The sequence below is a fragment of the Schistocerca americana genome, chromosome 11 (assembly GCF_021461395.2).
Source record: "Schistocerca americana isolate TAMUIC-IGC-003095 chromosome 11, iqSchAmer2.1, whole genome shotgun sequence".
Taxonomy (NCBI): domain Eukaryota; kingdom Metazoa; phylum Arthropoda; class Insecta; order Orthoptera; family Acrididae; genus Schistocerca; species Schistocerca americana.
In genome coordinates, this window is record NC_060129.1 from 103,848,841 (window position 1) to 103,875,323 (window position 26,483).

At 42.4% G+C, this 26,483-nt stretch overlaps 1 protein-coding gene across 1 annotated transcript in view; it reads right to left on the reverse strand.

Annotated features, from left to right (window-relative positions):
* Positions 1–26,483, reverse strand: part of LOC124553884 (serine/threonine-protein phosphatase 6 regulatory ankyrin repeat subunit C-like) — a 60,442-nt gene that overhangs the window by 16,829 nt on the left and 17,130 nt on the right. The window contains exons 4-5 of the mRNA XM_047127888.1: positions 9,599–10,160; positions 4,864–5,013 (exon numbers count right to left, since the gene is read on the reverse strand). Coding sequence (XP_046983844.1) covers positions 4,864–5,013; positions 9,599–10,160 — 712 coding nt within the window. The remainder of the gene's footprint in view (positions 1–4,863; positions 5,014–9,598; positions 10,161–26,483) is intronic.

The following is a 26,483-nucleotide window of genomic DNA, read 5'->3' on the forward strand; positions in this document are numbered from 1 at the left end:
CCAGGGCACAGGCTGGATGGCGGGGTACGGCTGGAAGCTTGGTGTCCCCTGCAGCCACAGCTTTCGGCCCATCGTTGCGCCTACACTCATTCATCCCCCGCCATGGTCGCACTCAATACAAGACCCCTTTAACGAAGACGAAGAACGCAAGACCAGAGAAGGCAGTGAAACGACATGGGCCAATGGTCCACTGATTAGGACCGCACCATGACTGGATTGACACCTGCGAGAAATGAATATAGGCGACGCTCCTGCCAGCCGCGGCCAGACATTAGTGGACAGCATTAGCATGGCGTAGCAGAGACTGCTACGAGAACTGATAGTTGTGATCCACAAACTGAGAGACAGACTTGCCTGAACATTGCATATTGCACTAGACTAGTTTATGTTGCATGTCGCCCATCGCTTGTGACACCTTTTTACATTAAAGTTAAGTATTGTCAATCTTCTTTATAGGAATAAAACTACTAACGTTTTATGCTTAAGTTATTGTGTAGAATTCTGAGGACGCAGCATCCATTAGGCACCCTATAGGATACGAGTGGGCAAGATCCAACAATGATGATTTAATCTGTCCACATGCAAACTTGTATCAGATCATGCAGTATGCATATTCACATTCAACAACGTGTGCCAGGTTCTTGCTGTTAACCACTTGTGCCGGCACCAGAATTCTACTGTGCCGCCGGACCACCACCTACCCTGCTGTACAAAACTCTGACCTCAGTGTCCTGAGATGAGATGTGGGCGCTCAGCACATCACTGTCCGCTCGTGGTTTCACTGGTCTCCAGCCACTTTCTCTAGATGCCGACGACTGTGGCACGTTCGAAGCCTCTCCGTTTCTGAGGTTATCGTTCGTAGGCACTTAGTCTTTCATAACTTGTGATCTTTTATGTAAGGTGTTTTACGCGTTCGCACAGCCGTCAGTGAGGAAGGTCTTAACTTTCTTCTACCTGTACATCGATGTGCTTATTGGAACCATGCATAACAAAAGTCTTTCTCGACACACGTTCTGCTCTCTTCTTGTTATCCTTACTAACACAATTCTCGACCAGTCTTTTAAATACTGTCGTAGTTTGTTTTGTGTTCTGTTCTAACATTTATTTCCTTCTCCAGTAGTTCCCCCATCGCTTTTTGATATTTTATTAGGATTGCATCCCTCAGGTTTTCGTAACTCTATAAATTGGTATAATTCCTTTTCTGTCACGTACTTTACTGAGATTCACTAATTTTGAATATACTACATACAATATATTTTAAACTTTTTCCTCGACAGTATGTACACTGTGCTTAACGATGTCGTATGTTTTGCGGTGTGCATGTTTGCTTGTCACCTCAAGCAGAGAGGTACTAGGCATTTCTACAGATTCCCGCTGTGGTCTGTCTCTTTAATAATTTTTTTGTATACTTTCTTCTCGTTGGCTGTTAGCATGCACCTCTTCTTGTGTTACATCACCTGCATTAATTTTATGCACGACATTTGGCAAATGCTTGTCTGTTACCAGTTCGTGATATAACTTCAGAATAAGTGTTCTGTCTTCTTATGTATCACTGTGTGTGAATTGTATTGTCCACCTATGGCGTACGAGGCTTTTAAATGTAAATTGAATCTACAGTTTATGCATGCCCATGGCTGATTGTCCTGGTTCACCAAAGCACGAAGTACTGGAATCTCTGTGGAGCAGGCGTTGTGTTTCCTTAAATTCACGTATGGACTTTGTACCAAAATATAAACTTTACAATTCTTCTTTCGCTCCCATATATCCCCTTGAATAATAAAGAAATTCGTATGTCACACAATAGCTTATTTTAGTACGCCTTAATTATATTAAGAAAGCATGTTGAATACTGTCATTGTTGCTAATTGATGGCATGTATACGCATTGTTCACGTGCAAAATACATAGTCTTTGACTTTAATAGTAAGTGCATTAGCAATGAAATCACTATATGGTCCTGTGCATTCACTACAAACATATAATGCAGCTCTCTTGGGAGTCTTACTATGCTTCGCAGCAGGTGCATAAACACACTGCCTGTGTCCAGTGGCCTATGGAAGCACAGTGAGGCTAGGACAGAGGAGCATGCTACTCAGAATGCTGCGTGGTTTTGGCACCACGTCAGTAGAAGCCTTGTGTGTGGTTCTGGGGTCTTGCCGCATTGACGTCATTATCCACCACAGAGCGCCGGTGTGCTGGGCCATGAGGGGTACACACTACAAGATTCCAGTAATAACAGGGGCAAACTTTGCAGACATGAGTCAATTAAATAACAGCCACCTTGAGACCTGAAAAATGGACTGGATGATGACCGACAAAGGCCATCGTGTTTTCTCCTTCTTCCACAATTTACAGGTACAGCTTCATCAGAAGCATACGGATCCAAGCCGTGCCGTTGTTCACATTGCGACTGCGCTTGAACAGAGTGGGCCTTAGCTAGAGTACTACACGCACATGTGTGGCATATGGGTCTCCTGAACATGTGACATTACATTCAAAACCCTCACACACATAAGATCTGTAACAGAGCATAACGACGTCAAAGAAATGCTACGAGACCCAGACAAATAGTGTGCTCTAAGCAACGCAACTGTTAATGTTTCAAGAATACTGCACGAAATCTACAGACGAGGAAACTCATAAGGCAGATCTCAGACAAGCACATAACAACCACAACAACACGATCCTTGGGAGGACACAAACTCAGACACACCACAGACATTGACGTAGATGCGGGAACAGAAAATGACACAAGCACAGCAATAACATCAGACAAAGACTCATATTATAAGAGGTTCAATACCTAAAACAGACAAAAAAAGATAACTATAAGAAAGGAGGCATCGCATGTGATTTTTTTCATTTACCTGATATGCATTTTCAATGCAACAGTTAAAAATGGGAAGGAAAACGACTAATTGAAGAACTGAGACACTCATTACATCTAAGGAATATGCTATATGGTGAGGCGAATCTTTAGGTACTGTGGTTCCACTCCAGCCTATGACATTGCTTAAAGATAAAAACATCATGCTCAGAGACATACAAGATAACAACACACATACGACATGTACATGGGTAACTACATCTAGCCATGGCAACACAAATAGTGCAATAGTATGCCCTAGATAAGATCTAATTAGTGTCCCTACTCCATAGACAGTATAAACAAATACACTCGCAATGACTTGTGACGTATTTCATTTAGTAAGGTTTCTGCCAAGGCCCTCCCACATGGAATGGCAACCACACAAATCATAATTTATATGTTATATTTTGTTTTAACAGTAAAATAATATTTAGAGATCAATCCTTTCCCATGTTTCTATTTTCTGTTCTAATTACTATCATTTATTAATACTCTATTTCCTACAACTAATTTAATTTACTTTGTAATTCATTGTTATTACCCTCCTTTTACAGCTCAAAACTAATTTTACTAGTGATGTAGAACAATGCAGTATTATATGTAAAATTGCACAATGCACGACATGCTTTTTAAAATGTCAGGTGGCAGGTCTTTAAATATGCAACAAATGTAATGCAATGTGCACTCACAGTTTTTCGTAAAGTCATCTACCATTATCTGCTACCATCGATAATCGATTTGCATAAATATAAGTCGATATCAGGATCCATTTACGCAGAAATTTCCACATGCTGAGTCAAGATCTGTACCCACAACACCTGTGACACACTGTCAATTGCAGGGATTTGTTTACAGAAGACGTCGTACGCCACTACACACGACTCGACCTGACCACACATGCAGGAGGATTGCCTGATTAACATGACCAGCCATCTTGACCATTATGTAGTGACCACCGAAAATTTGTCCCATACAGGATGTCGAATACATATTTCTCGCTCATCACAAGCAGTCGCCTTTACTACTAGGCTGCCTCGCAACACGATGCACGTGTGACTCCCAGTTTCGTTGAGGCTGATCTTCCAACAAATGATTTCCAACAACTACTGCTAGACGACCTCATATTCAGCTCTCGTGGCAGACTGAACCTCCGTCTCTTACAGACGCCATTCATTCAATGGTACTATTCCGGCTCATCCCGTGAAACGTAATTAGAGTGTCTGCAAAACAAACATGGAAATAAAACTGACAGCTGAAAGTTTGAGCCAAGTGAGGTCGTTTGATAGGATGACCTACTAGTTAAGGCCGCTTGTTCCAAATGTACAAGTATTGTACACCCAGTATGGCGCAAGTTTTCAACTTTTACTAAATACTGAAACGTCAAAAACTAATTTGAAGAAAAAGTGCAGGAAATCACATAAAAATTAAACTTCACTCTACAACATTCCATAACCTTATTCTCCTGATGGATATTATTTTTACATCTTTTCCTTCATAATGACCCATCATCATTTCCTTTTGACGACCATAACGAACTTGCACATAATTATTTATTCGCATTAAAGTAATATTTTAGTTACAATGCATAGATGTAGCTGTAACACCAGTTTGATACAAATTTACTTTAGGAGATGGGAAACCACCACTGAAATGATAGCTTTCACCCGACACACCTATTCATTTACTAAATTTGTAGAGTAAAAGTTGTTTATGGTACTTTTGTCAAATAACTGCATGAGTGGACCAATTGTGGTCTGAACAGGTTGTAATTCACACTCTGTTCCCACAAAAATATCTCGAGAAACACTATGATACATGCTTACACAAACATCAAAAATTAACAAATAAAATTCCGTTACTTGACAATTATAACTTCTATTTTATCGAAAAATACAATAAAGTGAAATTCTGTGTTTGGATAAGATCACTTGGCTAACGCCCTCATAAGTGGTATAGTGAATGTGGAAATCGTGCATGTATAGCGACAGTACTCACCTCAGGAAAGAGACGGAAGCATCGTCGAATGTGGGAGTGGGGCAGGTAGCTGTGTGCTTTGCAGCTGGAACAGGAGCCCTGCTGCAGTTTTTGTGGCCCGTGTGCAGCTGACTGGTCCGGGTGACCTCGCTGTCTCCAGTGGCTGGAGTGCTGTGCAGAGACACAGTGTGTGGTCACGCAGTGCACACGGAGGACAGAGGGCAGCCCACTGCAGACAATGCTGCTGAGAGTTTGTCCAGATACAACTAATAGAACACACACTTTCAACATCAGTAGTGGGTCCTCTGAGACGAAGGACGTACCCCTGTGCTAATCGGTTTAGCCCCCACACTAGAAGCATCGCTTAGCAAACAACAGGCTGAATAAATTAAAGTACAAATAAAAGATACATGCTATGGTCAACATTTAGGTAGAACTGATATGACAACTAGTCATCAGCGTAGTTTAAATACATAAAAACAACATTCCCACAGAAATAAAAATGGAAATAATCTTTACATGTACAACTTGTACCATTATCATCAGATAGTATCGGTAGCTGTTAGGGACTTGGCTGTAGGATGCACAGTTGGTAAACTACAGAAGAGTAGATTCTGAACTGTGCACCAAAGGAAATTTAGAGGAGCAAGGGTTACAGAATGTGTGATACTGAGCAGCTATTCCCTTAATACGTTTAACTGTCACCAAAATAGGCAAGTAAATATATTTGTTTCACATTGGCCAACGAGCATTCTCAATAAACTGGCGAACATTGAGCATTAAGATAAAAAAAGGCAAAGTACTCTATACATACACTTATGCAAGATATGTAATCGGAAGTTGTTATTCGAATGAAAATAGAAATTCTGTTTAATTCTTATATTCTATATATACAGTTCATGAGACTGTGATAAGGAGATTTGCTGTAGAACGAAGGAAAGAGTTGGATTTAAATTAAGGGGACATGGGTTACATAACACAGGAGACACTGTAATGTTGTGTAAAGACGCATTAAATCATTATTAGTCATTACATGTGACTAAAGTAAACTGTGGTTGCTACAAGTGAGGAGAAAATACAGATTGATAAGTGGAAACTCTATCAGTGATGGAAGCATACATCGGAAATTCTCTTTACAAACTACTAGGACTTTTAAAGGGGAGAGAGTACGTAATATTTTGTACAGGAACCCCGTCTGGAAACGTACTGTATGCATTCTACGACAGTTTGAGTTCACATGTTTAAATCATGCAATTCTGCTTCAGGAATTGAATTAGGCATGATGTAGTACAGTTATTAGGTAACAGTCCGAAAGTAAACATAACGAAGCATCCATTTATCAGTTCCGCACATTTGTTTTCATGAAAACTTAAACATTACCTTCTGCATGTACAGTATGCTAGGTTGATTTTTTGTTTTGAGGTAATGTGAACACACAATATTTAAGTGATAATACAAACAAGAGGCTTAGCTGATAAAGGGATATTTCGCTGCGTTTCTTTCGAATTGTTATCTAATAACTGTACTGCATCACACCCAACTCAGCTGCTCAAGCAGAAGTGGATGAGTTAAACATCTGAACTGAGACCTTCGTACGAGGGAAACGGTATGTTTCTGGACATGGATTCCAGTTCTCACTCCCCTCTACAAATCATATAAGTCTCTAAAGGAAATTTCTGAACACACACACACACACACACACACACACACACACACACACACACACACATATATATATATATATATATATATATATATATATATATATATATATATATAAAATTGAAAACTATTGGGCATTAGGATTTAATGGTGCATTTGTTAAGTGATATAGCATTTAAAAATGATAATGAGACAAAAGGTCTTATGAATACTCATATTGTGGGAGATGTATCTGTAACCGCAATGTATGGGCTAGGGAAGGTCCTAACACTGTGACGTTCTTTGGGCAGCCTTTATAAACAGCATAGAGAAGTACAAGCAAGGCCGGCAGGTTGCTAGACAACTGACAGATGTTCCACCAAGAAGGACATACAGCGTTTTGACTAATAAAACCACCTCTCCTAATGTGCTAGAGAATGGGAATGTCCAAATTACAGCATATATCCTTTGGAACAACTGAACAAAATGAGAAAGGAAATGGGAAGCGTTGTGTGGATCTGCGCATTTTGTGGATCTTTCTGAGTTGTAGAGACTGGTCTGTTGTCTCCTGAAGTGGCCGCAGGCTGTTTGAGGAGTAAGTACCTACAGCTTCCTGCAGACGTACTTGTGTCACGTCCTGCAACGGAAGTCTTCTTCATGATTCGATTCAGCACCGCACCCTTCTTCTTGGAACCTAGCACACATCTTAAGACGTGTATCTTATAACACTGTACTACTTGGGGAGAATAAACAAAGTTTGTTCTGTAACCGTAGGTATATTTCAGAAATGAACATAGAAAGTGAAGGAGAAACATAGAAATCAAGCTGCAGTAGTAATGTGGAAATAGCGATCAGTCTGACCGTTTTCTGTACAGCACCTATTTTTTCCAAGGTTTAATATTTATGTCATGACAACATCAGAGATGGAAAGTTTTAAATTATTTTCTGATCTCTTTGAACTGCGCTGCAGAGTTCCTGGTGTTAATGTCGGACTACACGCTTGTTGATCAACGCCATCTTTCCTTTATGCAGCATATGTCACTTGTAAGTATCTCATTGTGAACACCAGCAGATACAGCAGAGAACAATATATGTAATACTGAGTAAACAGATTTATGGTGAATTGCACAGCAAACAGAATAAAGCCTGTAGGCTCGCTGCCCTGGCTGCTAACACTACACATCGTTGTGTCCGGTGTACATCTGCTGTGAGCAGCACATCACTGTGTCCACCACTGATGTGGCTCCTGCCGTCTTCACAGCAAATTTACCACTTATTCAGATACTTTACACCAGAACCTATAAGCCTCTTCCACATATGCAGTTCAGTACAAGTAATGACCGCAAATAATGTTAAAACCACCTATAAATCAACGAATAATTTAGTTCTAAGAAGATTTTTTTTTAAGCTAACCTATCCGGTAATAAACCCAGTTGGATCTAGTACTTCTTTAAATCTAACAGGTGTGTATATTACAGTTTAACAAGTCAAGGCTGCATAATATTAAACACGAATTCTTTACAGACAAATGGAAATGGTAGAAAGCGAGCACGGGAAGACCAGTTTGGATTCAATAGAAATGTTGCAAGACGTGAGGCAATACTGACCCTACGACTTATAAGATAGATCAACGGTAGGTAAACCTACGTTTGTAATATTTGGGGACATAGAGAAAGCTTTTGAGAATGTTGAGAGGAATACTCTTTTTCTAATTTTGAAGGTGGCAGGGGTCAAATACAGGGAGCGAAGGCTATTTACAATTAGCACAGAAACCAGATGGCAGCTATAACAATTGACAGGCATGACAGGGAAGCAGTGTTTGGGAAGGGACTGAGACAGAGCTGTAGCCTATCCCTGATGTTATTCAATCTATATATTGAGCAAGCAGTAAAGGGAAAAAAAGAAAAATTAGGAGTAGGAATTAAAATCCATGGAGATGAAATAAAGACTCTGAGGTTTGGCGACAACATTGCAATTCTGTCACAGACAGCAAAGGACCTGGAAGAGCAGCTGAAAGAAATGGAAAAATGGTTCAAATGGCTCTGAGCACTATGGGACTCAACTGCCGAGGTCATTAGTCCCCTAGAACTTAGAACTAGTCAAACCTAACTAACCCAAGGACATCACAAACATCCATGCCCGAGGCAGGATTCGAACCTGCGACCGTAGCGGTCTTGCGGTTCCAGACTGCAGCGCCTTTAACCGCACGGCCACTTCAGCCGGCGAAAGAAATGGACAGTGTCTTGAAAGGAGGATATAAGATGGACATCAACAAAAGCAAAAGGCGGATAATGGAATTTAGTTGAATTAAATCAGGTGATGCTGAGGGAATTAGATTAGGAAATGACAAACTTAAAGTAGATGATGAGTTTTGCTATTTGGGGAGCAAAGTAACTGAAGATAGTCGAAGTAGAGGGGATATAAAATGTAGACCAGCAGTGGCAAGGATAGCGTTTCTGAAGACGAGATATTTGTTAACATCGAGTATAGGTTCAAGCGTCAGGAACCCTTTTCTGAAAGTATTTGTATGGAGTGTAGCCATGTATGGAAGTGAAACATGGACGATAAATAGTTTGGACAAGAAGAGAATAGAAGCTTTCGAAATGTGGTGCTACAGAAGAATGCTGAAAATTAGATTGGTAGATCACATAACTAATGAGGATGTATTGAATAGAATTGGGGAGAAGAGGAATTTGTAGCACTTGACTAAAGGAAGGGATCCGTTGGTTGGACATATTCTGAGGCATCAAGGGATCACTAATTCAGTATTGCAGGGCAGCGTGGGGGGGGGGGGGTTAAAAACTGTAGAGGGAGACCCAGACATGAATATATTAAGCTGGTTCAGAAGGATGTTGGTTGCAGTAGGTACTGCACACGATAGAGTAGCATGGAGAGCTCCTTCGAACCAGTCTTTGGACTGAAGACCACAACAACAACATTAATCTAACATGAGAAATCAATGAAAGCATCGCGAGATATCAAAAAATGTCTGTCAGTGATGGTGTATTTTGCAGCACACATACACGTAAAGATACTCAGGGGCTGGAAATACACGCACACAAACAGAACTACACAGGACTGGACAACGTAGGCATGTAGCTTGTCTTGTGCTTACCTGGTTTCTGCTGCTGGCTCAGACAGCAGCTTGAGCACTTCAATCAGATCTTCAGGCTGACAATGTAGCGCATCTGCCCAGCCCTTCGTGGCCATCACGTGTAAAATATGAGTCTCTATGAAGGCGGCGGCGGCCTTCTTAAGGCTGCTACAGGAGTTCCGAATAGCGAGCACAGCTGTGGTCACCGCAGTCTCAACAGACAGCTGTGAGGCCAACTGCTGCTCGCACTGTGCCTTCAGGCCTGACAAGCCGTACTTATCAGCCACGACCAGCAGCTGGGGGGCCATTCTGGCCAGCTGCGGGGCCTGCAGGGTATACATGTAGGCCACGAGATGGCGCAGCAGCGGGCCCCCCACGTCTGGGACTGTGGCCTCCAGCGTGCCGTGGCTGAAAATAGAGGCGAACACGGGACTCCTGGCGGCCAGAACGGCCCTGTGGGCTGCCAGACGGGTGTCGCCCGCCACCAGAGTCACCACGGCGCTGTCTCCAGCGTCCAGCAGGGTGCCCAGGTCCACAGTGGGAGCCTCTTTCCCCTCCTGGACCTGTCCTGCTGTGGGCGATTCTGAAACACAGCGACACTGAGTAGACCCTTCCCCTTGCACAGCACCCTCCATGTGAGAACATGCTTGAGCCACAAGTGGATCTGCGTCAACCATCACTTCCTAACACTAAATGAACTAGACTTCGCCATACCCCTGGTAATACCATGTGGGTCATTTTTACCCGCAGTAGAAAACCACCATTTTGTTCGTATCTGGGTGGTATTATGAGTGTCTTCATGTTGACAATACGTCTCTAAAATGAATAGTACACGGTCAAATATGAATTTTCTCTAAGTAAACATTTTTTTTATTTTAAATGTTACAGAAGAAATTCCACAATATTTCGTAAATTTGGTAAAGCATTGTTGTAATGTTTTTCTTTATAAAAAGATTGAAACTGAATAAAAACATATTGTTTATGTGAGTATCAATAGTATTTTTCCTTTTATAGAAAAATAAGATAAGCACCAAATATTAGTGAAACATTCTAAAAAGCAGTAGGTGACTAAAATGCTCTGCATTTTTTGTAGTTATTGCAATGAAGGAAATAAAACATAAGAACAAATTACTTCAGCCTATAATTATAAATATTTAAGTATATTTAAGAAAAAGGACGTGACAGAATTGCCTACTCTGAGATTCAGAAAGCCGACAACAGTTTTTGTTCGGCATCTTTTGCACACATACTTGTTGCACTTGACGTTTTATTTCCCTTTGTTGTCTGCAGGAAACCTGAATTTGAGAAGACCTTCGAACTCCGTATTGGCCAATGCCAGTATGGAGTGCCTGTAAGGGGAGACTGAGTTTTGTCTGAAGTGTGTAAGAGGCAGCGAGGTCATCTGCTACTCTGAGGATAAGGTCCCGCCGTGAAATCTTCTTAGAGGTTTTTTTTTTTTTTTTTTTTTTTGGTCATTAGTCTGCTGACTGGTTTGATGCGGCCCGCCACGAATACCTTTCCTGTGCTAAACTCTTCATCTCAGAGAAGCACTTGCAACCTACATCCTCAATTATTTGCTTGACGTATTCCAATCTCTGTCTTCCTCTACAGTTTTTGCCCTCTACAGCTCCCTCTAGTACCATGGAAGTCATTCCCTCATGTCTTAGCGGATGTCCTATCATCCTGTCCCTTCTCCTTATCAGTTTTTCCACATATTCCTTTCCTCTCCGATTCTGCGTAGAACCTCCTCATTCCTTACCTTATCAGTCCACCTAATTTTCAACATTCGTCTATAGCACCACATCTCAAATGCTTCGATTCTATTCTGTTCCGGTTTTTCCACAGTCTATGTTTCACTACCATACAATGCTGTACTGCAGACGTACATCCTCAGACATTTCTTCCTCAAATTAAAGACGGTATTTAATATTAGTAGAATTCTCTTGGCCAGAAATGCCTTTTTTGCCATAGCGAGTCTGCTTTTGATGTTCTCCTTGCTCTGTCCGTCATTGGTTATTTTACTGCCTAGGTAGCAGAATTCCTGAACTTCGTTGACTTCGTGACCATCAGTTCTGAGGTTAAGTTTCTCGCTGTTCTCATTTCTACTACTTCTCATTACCTTCGTCTTTCTCCGATTTACTCTCAAACCATACTGTGTACTCATTAGACTGTTCATTCCGTTCAGCAGATCATTTAATTCTTCTTCACTTTCACTCAGGACAGCAATGTCATCAGCGAATAGTATCATTGATATCGTTTTACCTTGTATTTTAATTCCACTCCTGAACCTTTCTTTTATTTCCATCATTGCTTCCTCGATGTACAGATTGAATAGTAGGGGCGAAAGGCTACAGCCTTGTCTTACACCCTTCTTAATACGAGCACTTAGTTCTTGCTCGTCCACTCTTATTATTCCCTCTTGGTTGTTGTACATATTGTATATGACCCGTCTCTTCCTATAGCTTACCCCTACTTTTCGCAGAATCTCGAACAGCTTGCACCATTTTATATTGTCGAACGCTTTTTCCAGGTCGACAAATCCTATGAAAGTGTCTTGATTTTTCTTTAGCCTTGCTTCCATTATTAGCCGTAACGTCAGAATTGCCTCTCTCGTCCCTTTACTTTTCCTAAAGCCAAACTGATCGTCACCTAGCGCATTCTCCATTTTCTTTTCCATTCTTCTGTATATTATTCTTGTAAGCAGCTTCGATGCATGAGCTGTTAAGCTGATTGTGCGATAATTTTCGCACTTGTCAGCTCTTGCCGTCTTCGGAATTGTGTGGATGATGCTTTTCCGAAAGTCAGATGGTATATCGCCAGACTCATATATTCTACACACCAACGTGAATAGTCGTTTTGTTGCCACTTCCCCCAATGATTTTAGAAATTCTGATGGAATGTTATCTATCCCTTCTGCCTTATTTGACTGTAAGTCCTCCGAAGCTCTTTTAAATTCCGATTCTAATACTGGATCACCTATCTCTTCTAAATCGACTCCTGTTTCTTCTTCTATCACGTCAGACAAATCTTTACCCTCATAGAGGCTCTCTATGTATTCTTTCCACCTATGTGCTCTCTCCTCTGCATTTAACAGTGGAATTCCCGTTGCACTCTTAATGTTACCACCGTTGCTTTTAATGTCACCAAAGGTTGTTTTGACTTTCCTGTATGCTGAGTCTGTCCTTCCGACAATCATATCTTTTTCGATGTCTTCACATTTTTCCTGCAGCCATTTCGTCTTAGCTTCCCTGCAATTCCTATTTATTTCATTCCGCAGCTACTTGTATTTCTGTGTTCCTGATTTTCCTGGAACATGTTTGTTCTTCCTCCTTTCATCAATCAGCTGAAGTATATCTTCTGTTACCCATGGTTTCCTCGCAGGTACCTTCTTTGTACCTATGTTTTCCTTCCCAACTTCTATGATGGCCCTTTTTAGAGATGTCCATTCCTCTTCAACTGTACTGCCTACTGCGCTATTCCTTATTGCTGTATCTATATCGTTAGAGAACTTCAAACGTAACTCGTCATTCCTTAGTACTTCCGTATCCCACGTCTTTGCGTATTGATTCTTCCTGACTAATGTCTTGAATTTCAGCCTATACCTGCTCCTAGGTACGCCTTACAATCCAGTATCTGATTTCGGAATCTCTGTCTGACCTTGATGTAATCTAATCTTAGAGGTACGTAACTTAAAAATTGTGCGAGCGTTAATCATGGCGAGGTCAAGGAAAAGACACTTACAGGGCATCGTTGGGTAACAACTCGGAGACTGTAGTATCTAGCGATTTGGTCAAAAACATCTACTCCATCCTTAGTGTCATTATAAAACTTCACTGTTTCTGGAAGTTACTTCTCAATATTCTCAGTCTTCTGACATCCAGCATGCATGTTACGCAGGATACGGATATCTTTTACCATTTCCCATCGTAATCTGTGAGGAGATGGTCGCCTGACTTGTGAGTGAGTTGCATACAGTGTGTCGTCTCCACTTCAGCGCTCATCTGCCTGTTTAATGGAGGTGAAGAAGCTGTCAGTCGTGACGTTCCATAAGGGCGATGCGACTGACATCTGCTGTAGTGTAAGAGAGCAGTGCTCCAGACAGTAGTGTAGGAGGGGCGTTGGGATTCTGCACTGTATAATATGTTGTCTCGAATGAAAAACAGCCCACAGTTGCTCAAAATTTTGTTTATTTTAAATCTAGACCAAGGTTTCTGCTATAATAATATAGCCGTCTTCAAAACTCATACACACAAATAAATGAATAATGTCTTGGACCAGCAGCTGTGTCAAGACCAATAAAATAGTTTCAAGACACATAAGCCTGTTTCGAACATAAATAAAATTACACATGGCAACGTATGTCCCCCGCCACTACCTCTGTTATACTGTCGCTGCCATGATGAAAGTAATGAAGTATAATATGCCACATGTTATTCTGTAGTTTTGCAGTGTTACTCCGCGTAGTTCTGCATGTCGCCAGTCCATAGAAAACGGAAAGCCTCGCTGACATAATGTATCATTCGACAACCGAATACTTCGTATTTAATGTTCTTTTTGGCCCAAAGTATAATATACTCTAACAGCTCGTGAATAACGTCGAGGCGTGCCCAGATCATATTTAGTGACAGCAAACCGGTGTTACCTCATATCAAACTGTGCGTTAAATAGGTATGGGTCAAAAATGACCCACATCGTACTACTGGTATAACAGATAAATTTTTCATACTTCTAGGTGAGTGAGCTAGGGGGGATGAAATTTTGGTAAGCTGTACAACCCCATAAATGATGAAAAGTCACGGGAGCGATTCGTCATGCGATGATTATAGAGGCGGGTAACGGCCTCGAAAATCCATTGTGGGTCAAAAATGACCCACATAGTACTCCTAACAGAAATATTGTTCTTCACAAGTCTGTACAACAATACGACATTCTTCCTGTGTCAAAATAATAAGTCACGTGAATACCCACATATCCTTAACGACACCATTTGATCCAGCACATCTTAGATTCCACCTTCAATGAAGTGGACAAAGTCATGACGAAACTGTATTACTAATGGTTTGTGACAAAACGGCGACAAATCAGCGTCCATGTACCTGTCGTGGATGGCCACGTACTCCGACACTTTGTTGCTGATTTAAGAAATAAAATCGCTGGAGGAGTAAAAAGCGAGGAAAAAGTAAGACTCCGAACAAAACATAGAAAAAAGATGTTAGCCTCTAAAACTGACTGCTAACACGCCAGTAAAATGCTTCCAAAAGCGCGTTTGTTGTGTTGCATCTTGTAAATGTGTGACCTGGACTCTGTGATGTAAGGAACAGAAAAACGGAATACTTTTGAAATGTGTTGTTAAAGGCACACCGTGAAAAGTCAAAGGGACTAATAAGATAACAAACAACGAAATCAATAAAATAATGCTGGCTAGAAGGGGTTTGTTGATTATCTGTTTAGGTGAAATGGACATATATATATATCATCAGAAAAATACCAGAGGAAGTCCACGGTTGAAGTTCGAGAATCAAACTACGAGAGATGCCAGCTGCTACAGCCACACAGAGGTGGCAAAATCATGAGATAGCGGTATGCCCTTTCACATATGGCGGTAGTCCAGCCTACAAAAGGTATGAAGCGGCAGTTTATTGGCCGAGCTGTCGATTGTATTCAGGTAATTCACATGAAAAGGTTTCCAGCTTGATTATAACCGCACGACGGAGATTAATAAACTTTGAACGCTGATTAGGAGGAGGAGGTAGACAAATGGGACATTCCATTTCGGAAATCGTTAGACAATTCAACATTTGGAGATCCACGGCGTCAAGAGTACCTCTGACCACAAACAAGGCAGTGGTCGACGGCGTTCATTTAGAGGCCGAGAGCAGCGGCGTTTGTCAGTGCTAAGAGGCGAGGAACACTACGCGAAACAACCGCAAAAGTCAATGTGAGACGTACGATAAACGTATCCGTTAGGACAGTGCAGCGAAATTACGTTAATGGGCTATCACAGCAGGTGGCCAACGTGTGTGCATTTGCATAACGGCGGGACTTCCCCTGCAGCCCTTCTCCTGTGCTCGTGATCCCACTGGTTGGACCCTAGACGACTGGAAGACGGTGGTCTGATTGGATGAGTCCCGATTAAAGTTGGTAAGATCTGATTGTAGAGTTCGAGGATGGTGCAGACCCCGACGAAGTCATGGCGCAAGTTGTCAACAAGACACAGCGCAAGCTGGTGCTAGCTTCATACTGGTGTGGACTGTGATTACATGGAGTGGACTGGGTCCTCTGGTCCAACTGAGCCGATCATTGGCTGGAAATGGTTATGTTTGGCTGCGTGGAGACAATACACGATCGGGCTGTAACTATGAGATAAGTATTTGTTCGCTAAGTATAAAAAAAAATTGATTATCACATGAAGCTACAACAATTCCAAAACTTTTCTGTGCCTAATGCAATTTATATATTTCCCCTCACTTTGCAAATTTGCCAATATCGTACATTCAACTTTATTTAGTATACTCTGCCAAAGAGGACGGTGTCTTCTGTAAGTACTGTTTGTTTTTCGCTATGACGAGTCTGGTAAAGGTAGTAATCAAAATGTTACAGCCCTGGAAAACTCCAGGTTTCTGGTGTGGAAGCATGATCTTCAATATTTCAAAATGGTTCTAATGGCTCTGAGCACTATGGGACTCAACTGCTGTGGTCATAAGTCCCCTAGAACTTAGAACTACTTAAACCTAACTAACCTAAGGACAGCACACAACACCCAGTCATCACGAGGCAGAGAAAATCCCTGACCCCGCCGGGAATCGAACCCAGGAATCCGGGCGTGTGTTCAATATTTCAACATCCAGGCGTGCAGTACTTACTATATAGCTACTCTAATCCATTGTCAAAATTTTGTTCACATGATGATGAACAAGGCAAAAGATATGAAACATCGCCAGAACTAAGGCTTGATGGAGCAGGTGGGAAGGAAACAGAAAAGGGCTAGACCCTCTCATCGATGTGGTGATTATCTGTGGATGTCAGGAGATTGCATTAAGGCCCCCTTAATGACTTAGATCCTACTGAAATTGATAAACAAGATGACAAGTACATGGGTAACTTTCGTGCAATTATAAAGCACGTTTCTGAGGACAGGCCTATGACTGTGCTGCATCTATGTGGGGGAATTCCTGTGGGCCTTATGCATTCATACAACAGAACTACCATTTAGCTGTTTATTCTCACTGTGGAGCTCATAATTTCTGCAAAATCCATCTGTTTTTCGTTATTGAGTATCCCAGTTGAAGCAAAAAAATTTCTTAGTTCCATTATTGTCTGTTTGAAAGGAAAATTAACTGTCACAATTTATAATTACAATCAGACTATACCTCCTCTGCGTTTCCGAACAAAATACAATTCAGTGGATTTGGCTCCACCTAGATCCCTGGAGCCGGAACTCAACATTGAAATGACCAACAATCAGTGAGAGCTGTTTTCCAACTCAGAAGCCTACTTCTCGCCGCTAAATTGTCGTCATCGATAGCGTAGAGACAGTAGCATGAATCGGCCAACTCTCGTCGATGGGAACTGTCCACAGTGATCCCTGGGTTTCCTTAAATAGTTATTCTCCAGGAAGAACCGTGCTGTCCCACTCTAACTCGTGACCGTATACGGGCACGGTTTGCGATAAGGCCAGCGACCTCTTACTTTTGCCTGTCGAGATTTCTATTGGTCTGTAGTTCTTGGTGCGCCTTCTGAAAATCTTGCTTGGCTGCTATGGACTGCATGAGTGTTACATTCTGTGGCATACATGGTACAACCATAATTCATGTTGCCACTGCCCGCCATTCTCCCCCAAAAGTGCATCTAGGCCACAGCAGGCCCTGGAGGCCTCGACCGTGTTGGAGCATTCACCATTCTGGGGAAGGGGGGAGGGGGACGATCCACTTCTATTCATATGGGATGAGAGAGTGACGAATTGTGGCTGGCCACAGGAGGTCTTGGGTTGGAGGAAATGGTAGATGGCGCAAAGAGAGTCGCATTACAGGCATTGGAGTGCAAGAAGGAGTTATGGCACCCATTAGTGGTTTGGATCCATGATGGGCCCATACATCATACATATGCCAGCAGCAACAGCCTCTTTGCAGCAACTGGAATTCAAACATTGCCTGCCAAATCAAATGGAGAATAAATGGAGGGTGTCCACAGCTGCACTGGATCCTGCAAAGAAAACCTACACAATCCATTGATACAAGAAGGTATGTGGCTGTTCTGATTCTAGGGAAAATGGTGATTTGTGAGGATGACCATGTGGACTGATGAAATTAAATTGAATAGCAAGAATCAGAATTCTGCTGATGATAATTGGGGCCATTGTCAGTGACAAAGGCTTGTGTGACGCCTTTAAGGGCGAACAACCATGCAACAATCTGGATCGTCTTCGCTGAGGTTGTGAATGGCATGAAAAACACAAAGCAGAACCCACTGCTCACAATCAAAATCAGACGCCACACAGATCCAAGGAATGGGCCAGCAAAGTCCAAATTGAAGACAGGACCAATGAGTCACCATAGGAGGCCATGGAAAATACTGACAGGAGGGCACAGCTTGCTTGTTTTGACATGTGAGGCACCTTTTCACCATTCTCGCATAAAATGTCTCCATACCCTTCCAGTGGAGGTATTGCTAGGAGAGTCAAAATGACTTCCCAATGCCATAGGGTTCTGGGAATGAGGACCTGAGCATGGCCCATCGCGACCTTTATCAGCGCAATGTGATGCAAGGATAAAGACTTTTGCTGCGTGCCGGCCGCGGTGGCCGTGCGGTTCTAGGCGCTGCAGTCCGGAACTGTGGGACTGCTACGGTCGCAGGTTCGACTCCTGCCTCGGGCATGGATGTGTGTGATGTCTTTAGGTTAGTTAGGTTTAAGTAGTTCTAAGTTCTAGGGGACTGATGACCTAAGATGTTAAGTCCCATAGTGCTCAGAGCCATTTGAACCATTTTTTTGCTGCGTGCTACAGAAGGCTTGGAGGTCTGGGTACATGAGACATTACTTTGTCTGCAGGCTGTCTTTCTGTTGTATAATGCAAATCCTCCTGGAGGACATGGCCTGTCACTGTGTGATATCCCACAAAGCGTGCATCACTTGGAAGATGGGTTTTTGATGATGGCAGTCTCACTGTCCTCATGAAAACAGACTTCTGGATCCTCATGAAATTCTGGGTTGTGACTAACATGAAATCGCGATAGGATATCGGCATTGGCATGGGCGGCATTAGGGTGATATTGGATACAATAGGCATATCCTGAGAGAAACGGGGCCCACAGTGGCAACTTGCTGAATACTTGAAGAGACGCATTAGAGGCTTATGATATGTCATGAGTGTGAAACGGTGGCTATAGATGCAGGCAGGGAAGCGTTTGCTGCCAAAGATGATGACCAAAGCCTCCTTTTCTATGTAGTTCCTCTATCCTGCTGTAAGTGTCTTGGATACAAATGCAGTGGGTCGCTCCACGCCATTCTCAATATGGGACAAAAGTCTGCCAGTCAGCATCGGCCACTGATACCAATGGTTTCGTTGGATTGTATGCCATGAGACAGGTAGGTCGAAGAGGCCCTTCTTCAGGTTTTGGAACACCTTATTGCATTAGGATGGCCACTTCCAGGGAACTCTGTTACAGAGCGAGTGGTGCCAGCATCGCTGAAGCATGGGGCATGAATGGTCTATAACAGTTTGGCTGACTTCGGCTGGAATGCATCTAACGAGGCTAGTAATTTTTGGATGGTAGGCACACAATGTGGTGTAAGCCATATGCCTGAAGATGTGTCCTAAATATTCGATCTGGTGGATGGAAAAATAACATATGCCAAGTTTACAACGAAGGTAAGCTTCTGTGAATGGGGAGAAGAGCAACATCAGCAGTATACTTTCCTACAACCAGAAAATTGTCAAGGTAGCTCATGGTCTCTGAGACGTCCTTTAAGTGTTACTCATCGCCACCCCCCCCCCCCCCCCCCCCCGTGAACCATGGACCTTGCTGTTGGTGGGGAGGCTTGCGTGACTCAGCAATACAGCAATACAGATGGCCATATCGTAGGTGCAAACACAATGGAGGGGTATCTGTTGAGAGGCCAGACAAATGTGTGGTTCCTGAAGAGGTGTAGCTGCCTTTTCAGTACTTGCAGAGGCCACAGTCTGGATGACTGACTGATCTGGCCTTGTAACACTAACCAAAACGGCCTTGCTGTGCTGGTACCGTGAACAGCTAAAGCAATGGGAAACTACAGCCGTAATTTTGCCCGACGGCATGCAGCTTCACTGTATGGTTAAATGATGATGGCGTCCTCTAGGGTAAAATATTCCATTGGTAAAATAGTCCCCCATTCGGATCTCCGATCAGGGATTACTCAACAGGATGTAGGTATCAGAAGAAAGAAAATTGGCGTTCTACAGATCGGTGTGCGGAATGTCAGATCCCTTACATGGGCAGGTAGATTAGAGAATTTAAACAGGGAAATGGATAGGTTAAAGTTAGATATAGTGGGAATTAGTGAAGTTCGGTGGCAGGAGGATCAAGACTTTTGGTCAAGTAAATACAGGGTTATAAATACAAAATCAAAGAGGGGTAATGCAGGAGTAGGTTTAATAATGAATAAAGAAATAGGAGTGCAGGTAAGCTACAACAAACAGCGTAGTGAAAGCCTTATTGTGGCCAAGATAGACATGCAGCCCATGACTACCACAGTAGTACAAGTTTATATGCCAACTAGCTCTGCAGATGATGGAGAAATTGATGAACAGTATGATGAGATAAAAGAAATTATTCAGGTAGTGGAGGGAGACGAATATTTAATAGTCATGGGTGACTGGAATTCGAGAATAGGAAGAGAAGGAAACATAGTAGGTGATTATGGATTGGGGATTAGAAAAGAAAGAGGAAGCTGTCTGGTAGAATTTTGCACAGATCATAACTTAATCATAGCTAACACTTGGTTCAAGAATCATAAAAGAAGGTTATATACATGGAATCATCCGGGAGATACTAGGAGGTATTAGATAGGTTATAAAATGGCAAGGCAGAGATTTAGGAACCAGGTTTTAAATTGTAAGACATTTCCAGGAGCAGATATGGACTCTGACCGCAATCCATAGGTTATAAACTAGATTGAAACTGAAGAAACTGCAAAAAGGTGGGAATTTAAGGAGATGGGACCTGGATAAACCGACTAAACCAGAGGTTTTCCAGAGCTTCAGGGACGGTATAAGGGAAGGATTGACGAGAATGGGGGAAAGAAATACAGTAGAAGAAGAATGGGTAGCTCTGAGGGACGAAGTAGTGAAGCCAGCAGAGAATCAAGTAGGTAAAAAGACGAGGGCTGGTAGAAATCCTTGGGTAACAGAAGACATATTGAATTTAATTGATAAAAGGAGAAAATATAAAAATGCAGTAAATGAAGCAGGCAGAAAGAAATACAAAGGTCTCAAAAATGAGATCGACAGGAAGTGCAAAATTGCTAAGCAGGGATGGCTAGAGGACAAATGTAAGGATGTAGAGGCTTATCTCACTAGGGGTAAGATAGATACTGCCTACGGGAAAATTAAAGATACCTTTGGAGAAAAGAGAGCCACTTGTATGAATATCAAGAGCTCAGATGGAAATCCAGTTCTAGGCAAAGAAGGGAAAGCAGAAAGGTGGAAGGACTATATAGAGGGTCTATACAAGGGCGATGTACTTGAGGACAATATTATGGAAATGGAAAAGGACGTAGATGAAGATGAAATGAGAGGTACGATACTGTGTGAAGAGTTTGACAGAGCACTGAAAGACCTGAGTCGAAACAAGGCCCCAGGAGTAGCCAACATTCCATTAGAACTACTGACGGCCTTGGGAGAGCCAGTCCTTACAAAACTCTGCCATCTGGTGAGCAAGATGTATGAGACAGGCGAAATGCCCTCATACTTAAAGAAGAACATAGTAATTCCAATCCCAAAGAATGCACTTGTTGACAGATGTGAAAATTACCGAACTATCAGTTTAATAAGTCACAGCTGCAAAATACTAACACGAATTCTTTACAGGCGAATGGAAATACTGGTAGAAGCCGACCTCGGGGAAGATGAGTTTGGATTTCATAGAAATGTTGGAACACATGAGGCAATACTGACCTCATGACTTATCTTAGAAGAAAAGCAAACCTACTTTTCTTGCATTTGTGGACTTAGAGAAACCTTTTGACAATGTTAACTGGAATATTCTCTATCAAATACTAAAGGTGGAAGGGGTAAAATACAGGGAGTGAAAGGCTATTTACAATTTGTACAGAAACCAGAAGGCAGTTATAAGAGTTGAGGGGCACGAAAGGGAATCAGTTGGTGGGAAGGGAGTGAGACAGGGTTGTAGCCTCTCCCCGATGTTATTCAATCTGTATATTGAGCAAGCAGTAAAGGAAACAAAAGAAAAATTCGAAGTAGATATTAAAACCCATGGAGAAGAAATAGAAACTTTGAGGTTCACCGATGACATTGTAATTCTGTCAGAGACAGCAAAGGATTTGGAAGAGCAGTTGAACAGAATGGATAGTGTCTTGAAAGGAGGATATAAGATGAAAAACAACAAAAGCAAAACGAGGATAATGGAATGTAGTCGAATTAAGTCGGGTGATGCTGAGGGAATTAGAGTAGGCAATGAGACACTTAAAGTAGTAAAGGATTTTGCTATTTGGTGGGCAAAATAACTGATGATGGTCGCAGTAGAGAGGATATAAAATGTAGACTGGCAATGACTAGGAAAGCGTTTGTGAAGAAGAGAAATTTGTTAACATCGAGTATCGATATAAGCGTCAGGAAGTCGTTTCTGAAAGTATTTGTATGGAGTGTAGCCATGTATGGAATTGAAACATGGACGATAAATAGTTTGGACAAGAAGAGAACAGAAGTTTTCGAAATGTAGTGCTACAGAAGAATGCTGAAGATTGGTAGATCACATAACTAATGAGGAAGTATAGAATAGAATTGGGGAGAATAGAAGTTTGTGGCACAACTTGACAAGAAGAAAGGACCGGTTGATAGGACTAGTTCTGTGGCATCAGGGGATCATAAATTTAGCATTGGAGGGCAGTGTGTAGGGTAAAAATCGTAGAGGGAGACCAACAGATGAATACACTAAGCAGATTGAGAAGGATGGAGGTTGCAGTAAGTACTGGGAGATGAAGAAGCTTGCACAGGGTAGAGTAGCATGGAGAGTGAATCAAACCAGTCTCAGGACTGAAGACCACACCAACAACATAGTACCTCCAAAAAATTGATGTAACTTTGGCGATGCCAAACGGAAGCTATGTATATTGGAGCAATCCAAAAGGAGTGGCTATGATGTTTATGATTTTAGTCTCCTGGGAGCCGTGACGCAGTGTGAGGTGTAGATACGCATCATGAAGATCATTTTGGGCAAATAAGCATAATGAAGGTCATTTTTGGCAAATACCATAGACCCAGCGAGATGTAAACAGTCTCCTGAAGCATGGGAGTGGTATATCTGACGACTACAGATTAGGCATTCACAGTGTCCTGGAAGTCATCACCAATGCAGCCAGCGCCTGATGGTTTCTCCACAGTCAAATAGGAAGGGCCCTTTGGCTGTGTGTTACTGGGATGATGACGCCCTCATCCTGAAGATGTTGCAAGTCCTGTTGATGCTTATCCTGGTATGCAAACTCGACGCTACGGACCTTAAATAATTTTGGAGTTTGGAGCTGCAGTAGGTGTAAGGGATATATGCGACTGGATCCCCAGGATGCTCACTGGCAGAACACTGATCCTAATTTAACCAAGATGTAGGTGGTGTAGGGAGAGGCCCAGTGCTTGGACTGCATCAGAATTGGCGCAGAACTCAAGCCCCAAGGCATGGAATAAGTCTATGCTGGACAGGTTAGAGACCTGAGGGGCCACAACCATCAGAATCCAAGCTGGAGTTACTGTAACGCCACAGTAGCGTTTGCTATGGAAAAGTCCTCTAGCAGGTATGTCCTGTAACAGAAATGGTGTTTTTACTAAAACTACATAACTCTGTTGTGAAGGGGTGCCTGGAGGAGACTTAATGGCTTGTGTAGCCCAGTCGATTACTGTAGCTGATGACCCAGTGTTAGTCTGGAAGTTGACTGGCTTGCGTTACAACTTGACTTGTATAGACAGCAACTGAGTGGACTGCAAGAGTATATATAGGTACCAGCGCCGCTTTTGTAAAATATGGTTGGGAAGAATATTCCTTGGTGTCGCCCAGTCACCAGTCCACAGACATAGAAGTGGAGGTGTGGCAAATTTCAGCTTTGTGGGCACACTAACAGCTAGTAACACAATTCACCTTGTGGAAATGGCATTGAGGACTGTCCCTGACTTGTGCTACAACCAATGTTCTTCCAATTTAGGTTATGTGGCAAATACAAGAATTGGGTCTTCGATAAAAGCTGCTGCTGTGGCAGCCTGCTCAGAAGCTCGAATGATAGGAAGTCATGAGATTAGCAATGGATCTTTGAGGTTCAGAAGATTCTATTGGAGGTTTTCATCAGGAAAGTGAGCTAAAATCTAGTCACAGATGAGAGCTGATGCACAAGGGATGCATTGTGGCACATGGGGACCAGCATTCCTGGGAGAGACCCCGGACCCTAGCTATTGATTTAGGAATGTAGATTCTGACAGCTAAAGAACTTGCATTGAGCCGCAGCAATGTGTATCTGAGCATTGAAGTTTTATACGGCTTTCATGCATTCATGGCTGGACTATGGGTGCATGGTTCATGCATTGGCGAGGCCTTCTGATTTGAATTGGCACTGTCCACCTTGAGGGTCTCCAGTTGGCCACAGGTCGCTATAGGACAAGTCCCATACCCAGCCTATGTGCAGAGGCTGGGGAGGGGGGGGGGGGGGTCACCAGCAGCTCCACCTACTGCATCAGGCATGCAAGTTCCTCACAGCTCCAACTTCACCCACACTCTATAATGTTGCTCATCCCACTTATTTCCAACCGTTTAAGAGCCACAATGCCACTTGCGATCCACGTGCAACATGTGCTGGAGTCCCTCAGTGAGGAGCCAGTACTGCTCCAAATCGAGGGTTTTAACTGCCTGCTGCCATGGTTACTGGAGAGACCCAGAGTGATTTTAGATTTGGGGCGCTAAAAGAGAGATTACACTCCTGCTTCCGCTTTTAATGAGATATTTTCTGACATTTTACCTGGGCACCACAACAATATAGCTGTTTTTATGCACGCATCGCTACAGGGGGATCCTGTTGGTTGCTACGTTTTTTTGACAGATCTTGTCCTCAAGATCAGACTGCCTTAAGCGTTTACTGTCTTTTATGCAGAATTTTATGCGATCTTGCGGTCATTGGAGTAGGTGAAACGTTCTTCCAGTGATAAATTTCTTGTGTCATCCGATTTTCTACGTTCCCTTCACCCTGTGAGACGTTTGTACTCAGCAGGGAAGCTAGTCCCTGCTCCAATTACAACGACTGGGGATTTAGGTGTCTTTTTGCTGGGTACAAAAACACATCGGAATTGTGAAGAATGAAAGGACAGATCTGGCCGCCAAGAGGATTGTCTCGATTCTCAAGTATTACAGTGTGCCATCCTCCTGTATGCTATCACCTCGATGTTGAGCTTAAGAGAGTCTTGCATCAGTGGGAGGGTGAGTGGCTGGAGGAGACTTTGGTCCACAAAGAAAGCTCTGTTCTGGAGAACAGATGTAGCGTAAGTGCATAGGAAACACGACAGAACCCAAAACACATGTGCTGCATTCCACTTCGTAATGTATTCAAGAGTTAATAAGAATCTAGATACTTGTATAGAATTCTTCTACCTAGGAAAAGCGTTCTACAGCGTGAAATGACTAGAAATACTGGGAAATTTGGGTATACAATAATATATATAGGAACACAAAAGAAGCTATAAGAACGGAAGACTATGAGAAAAGAGATGTGCTTAATGAGGGTGTAACTTAATGAAACGGTGTTTCTCCGCCACTGTCTAATCTGTACATTTAGGAAACCGTAATAAAATAAAAGACAAACGTAGGAGTAGGATTAACAGTCATGGTTATAAGTGCCATGGGGAAGATTCGCTGAAAACATTACTGTCAGTGAAGATCGGGAAGAATTATTAGGTCTGTTTTGTGGAATGGGGAGTCAAATGAATGCAAATATGTACTTAGTGTGAACAAATGAACGATTAACGTAATGAGGAATACCAGAAACGAGATTAGCGTTAAATTTAACGTCAAAGTCTGGGATTACAAAATAGATGAAGGAATTTTGCTTCCTTGAAAGCAAAATTACAGATGAAGGACAAAGTAAGGCGGATTTCAGAGGCAGACATGCAGAAGGAAAGATGGCTTTCCTCCGTCGAAGGTGTCTACTACAACCAAACATAAGGAAAATATTTCTAAGATTTTACGTCCTGGTACGAATTTTCAACATGGAACGTGAGATAACCAGTTCTACTCTGAAGGTAAGAGGTTGGCACAGGGAGGAAGTTGCGACAGTGCATCAGACTAGGCAGAAGGTAAATGACACAAACTGAACAGATACATGAGATGCTCAAATGTCACTGACATTAGACTTGCAGTGTATATCCTACAACAACTAACTCCCAATATTTTACATGAAAGTTATGAGTCACCTGTCTGTAACCACTGGGTAACTCAACCAAACCATCCTGCCTTCCAGAAATATACATCACATGATGTGGCAGTACATCATGTAAACAGCTGAAAACCTACTCTGGGGAACTAGATGGAATACATAGATTTCATTCATGTTTTAATGCAACACTTCACCACAGTTTTGGTCTTATCAAAACGAAATACACCATTATATGAACTCTTTAGAAAAAGGTGCCCTACACAAAATTCCAGGGAACTCTAATTGGATGTT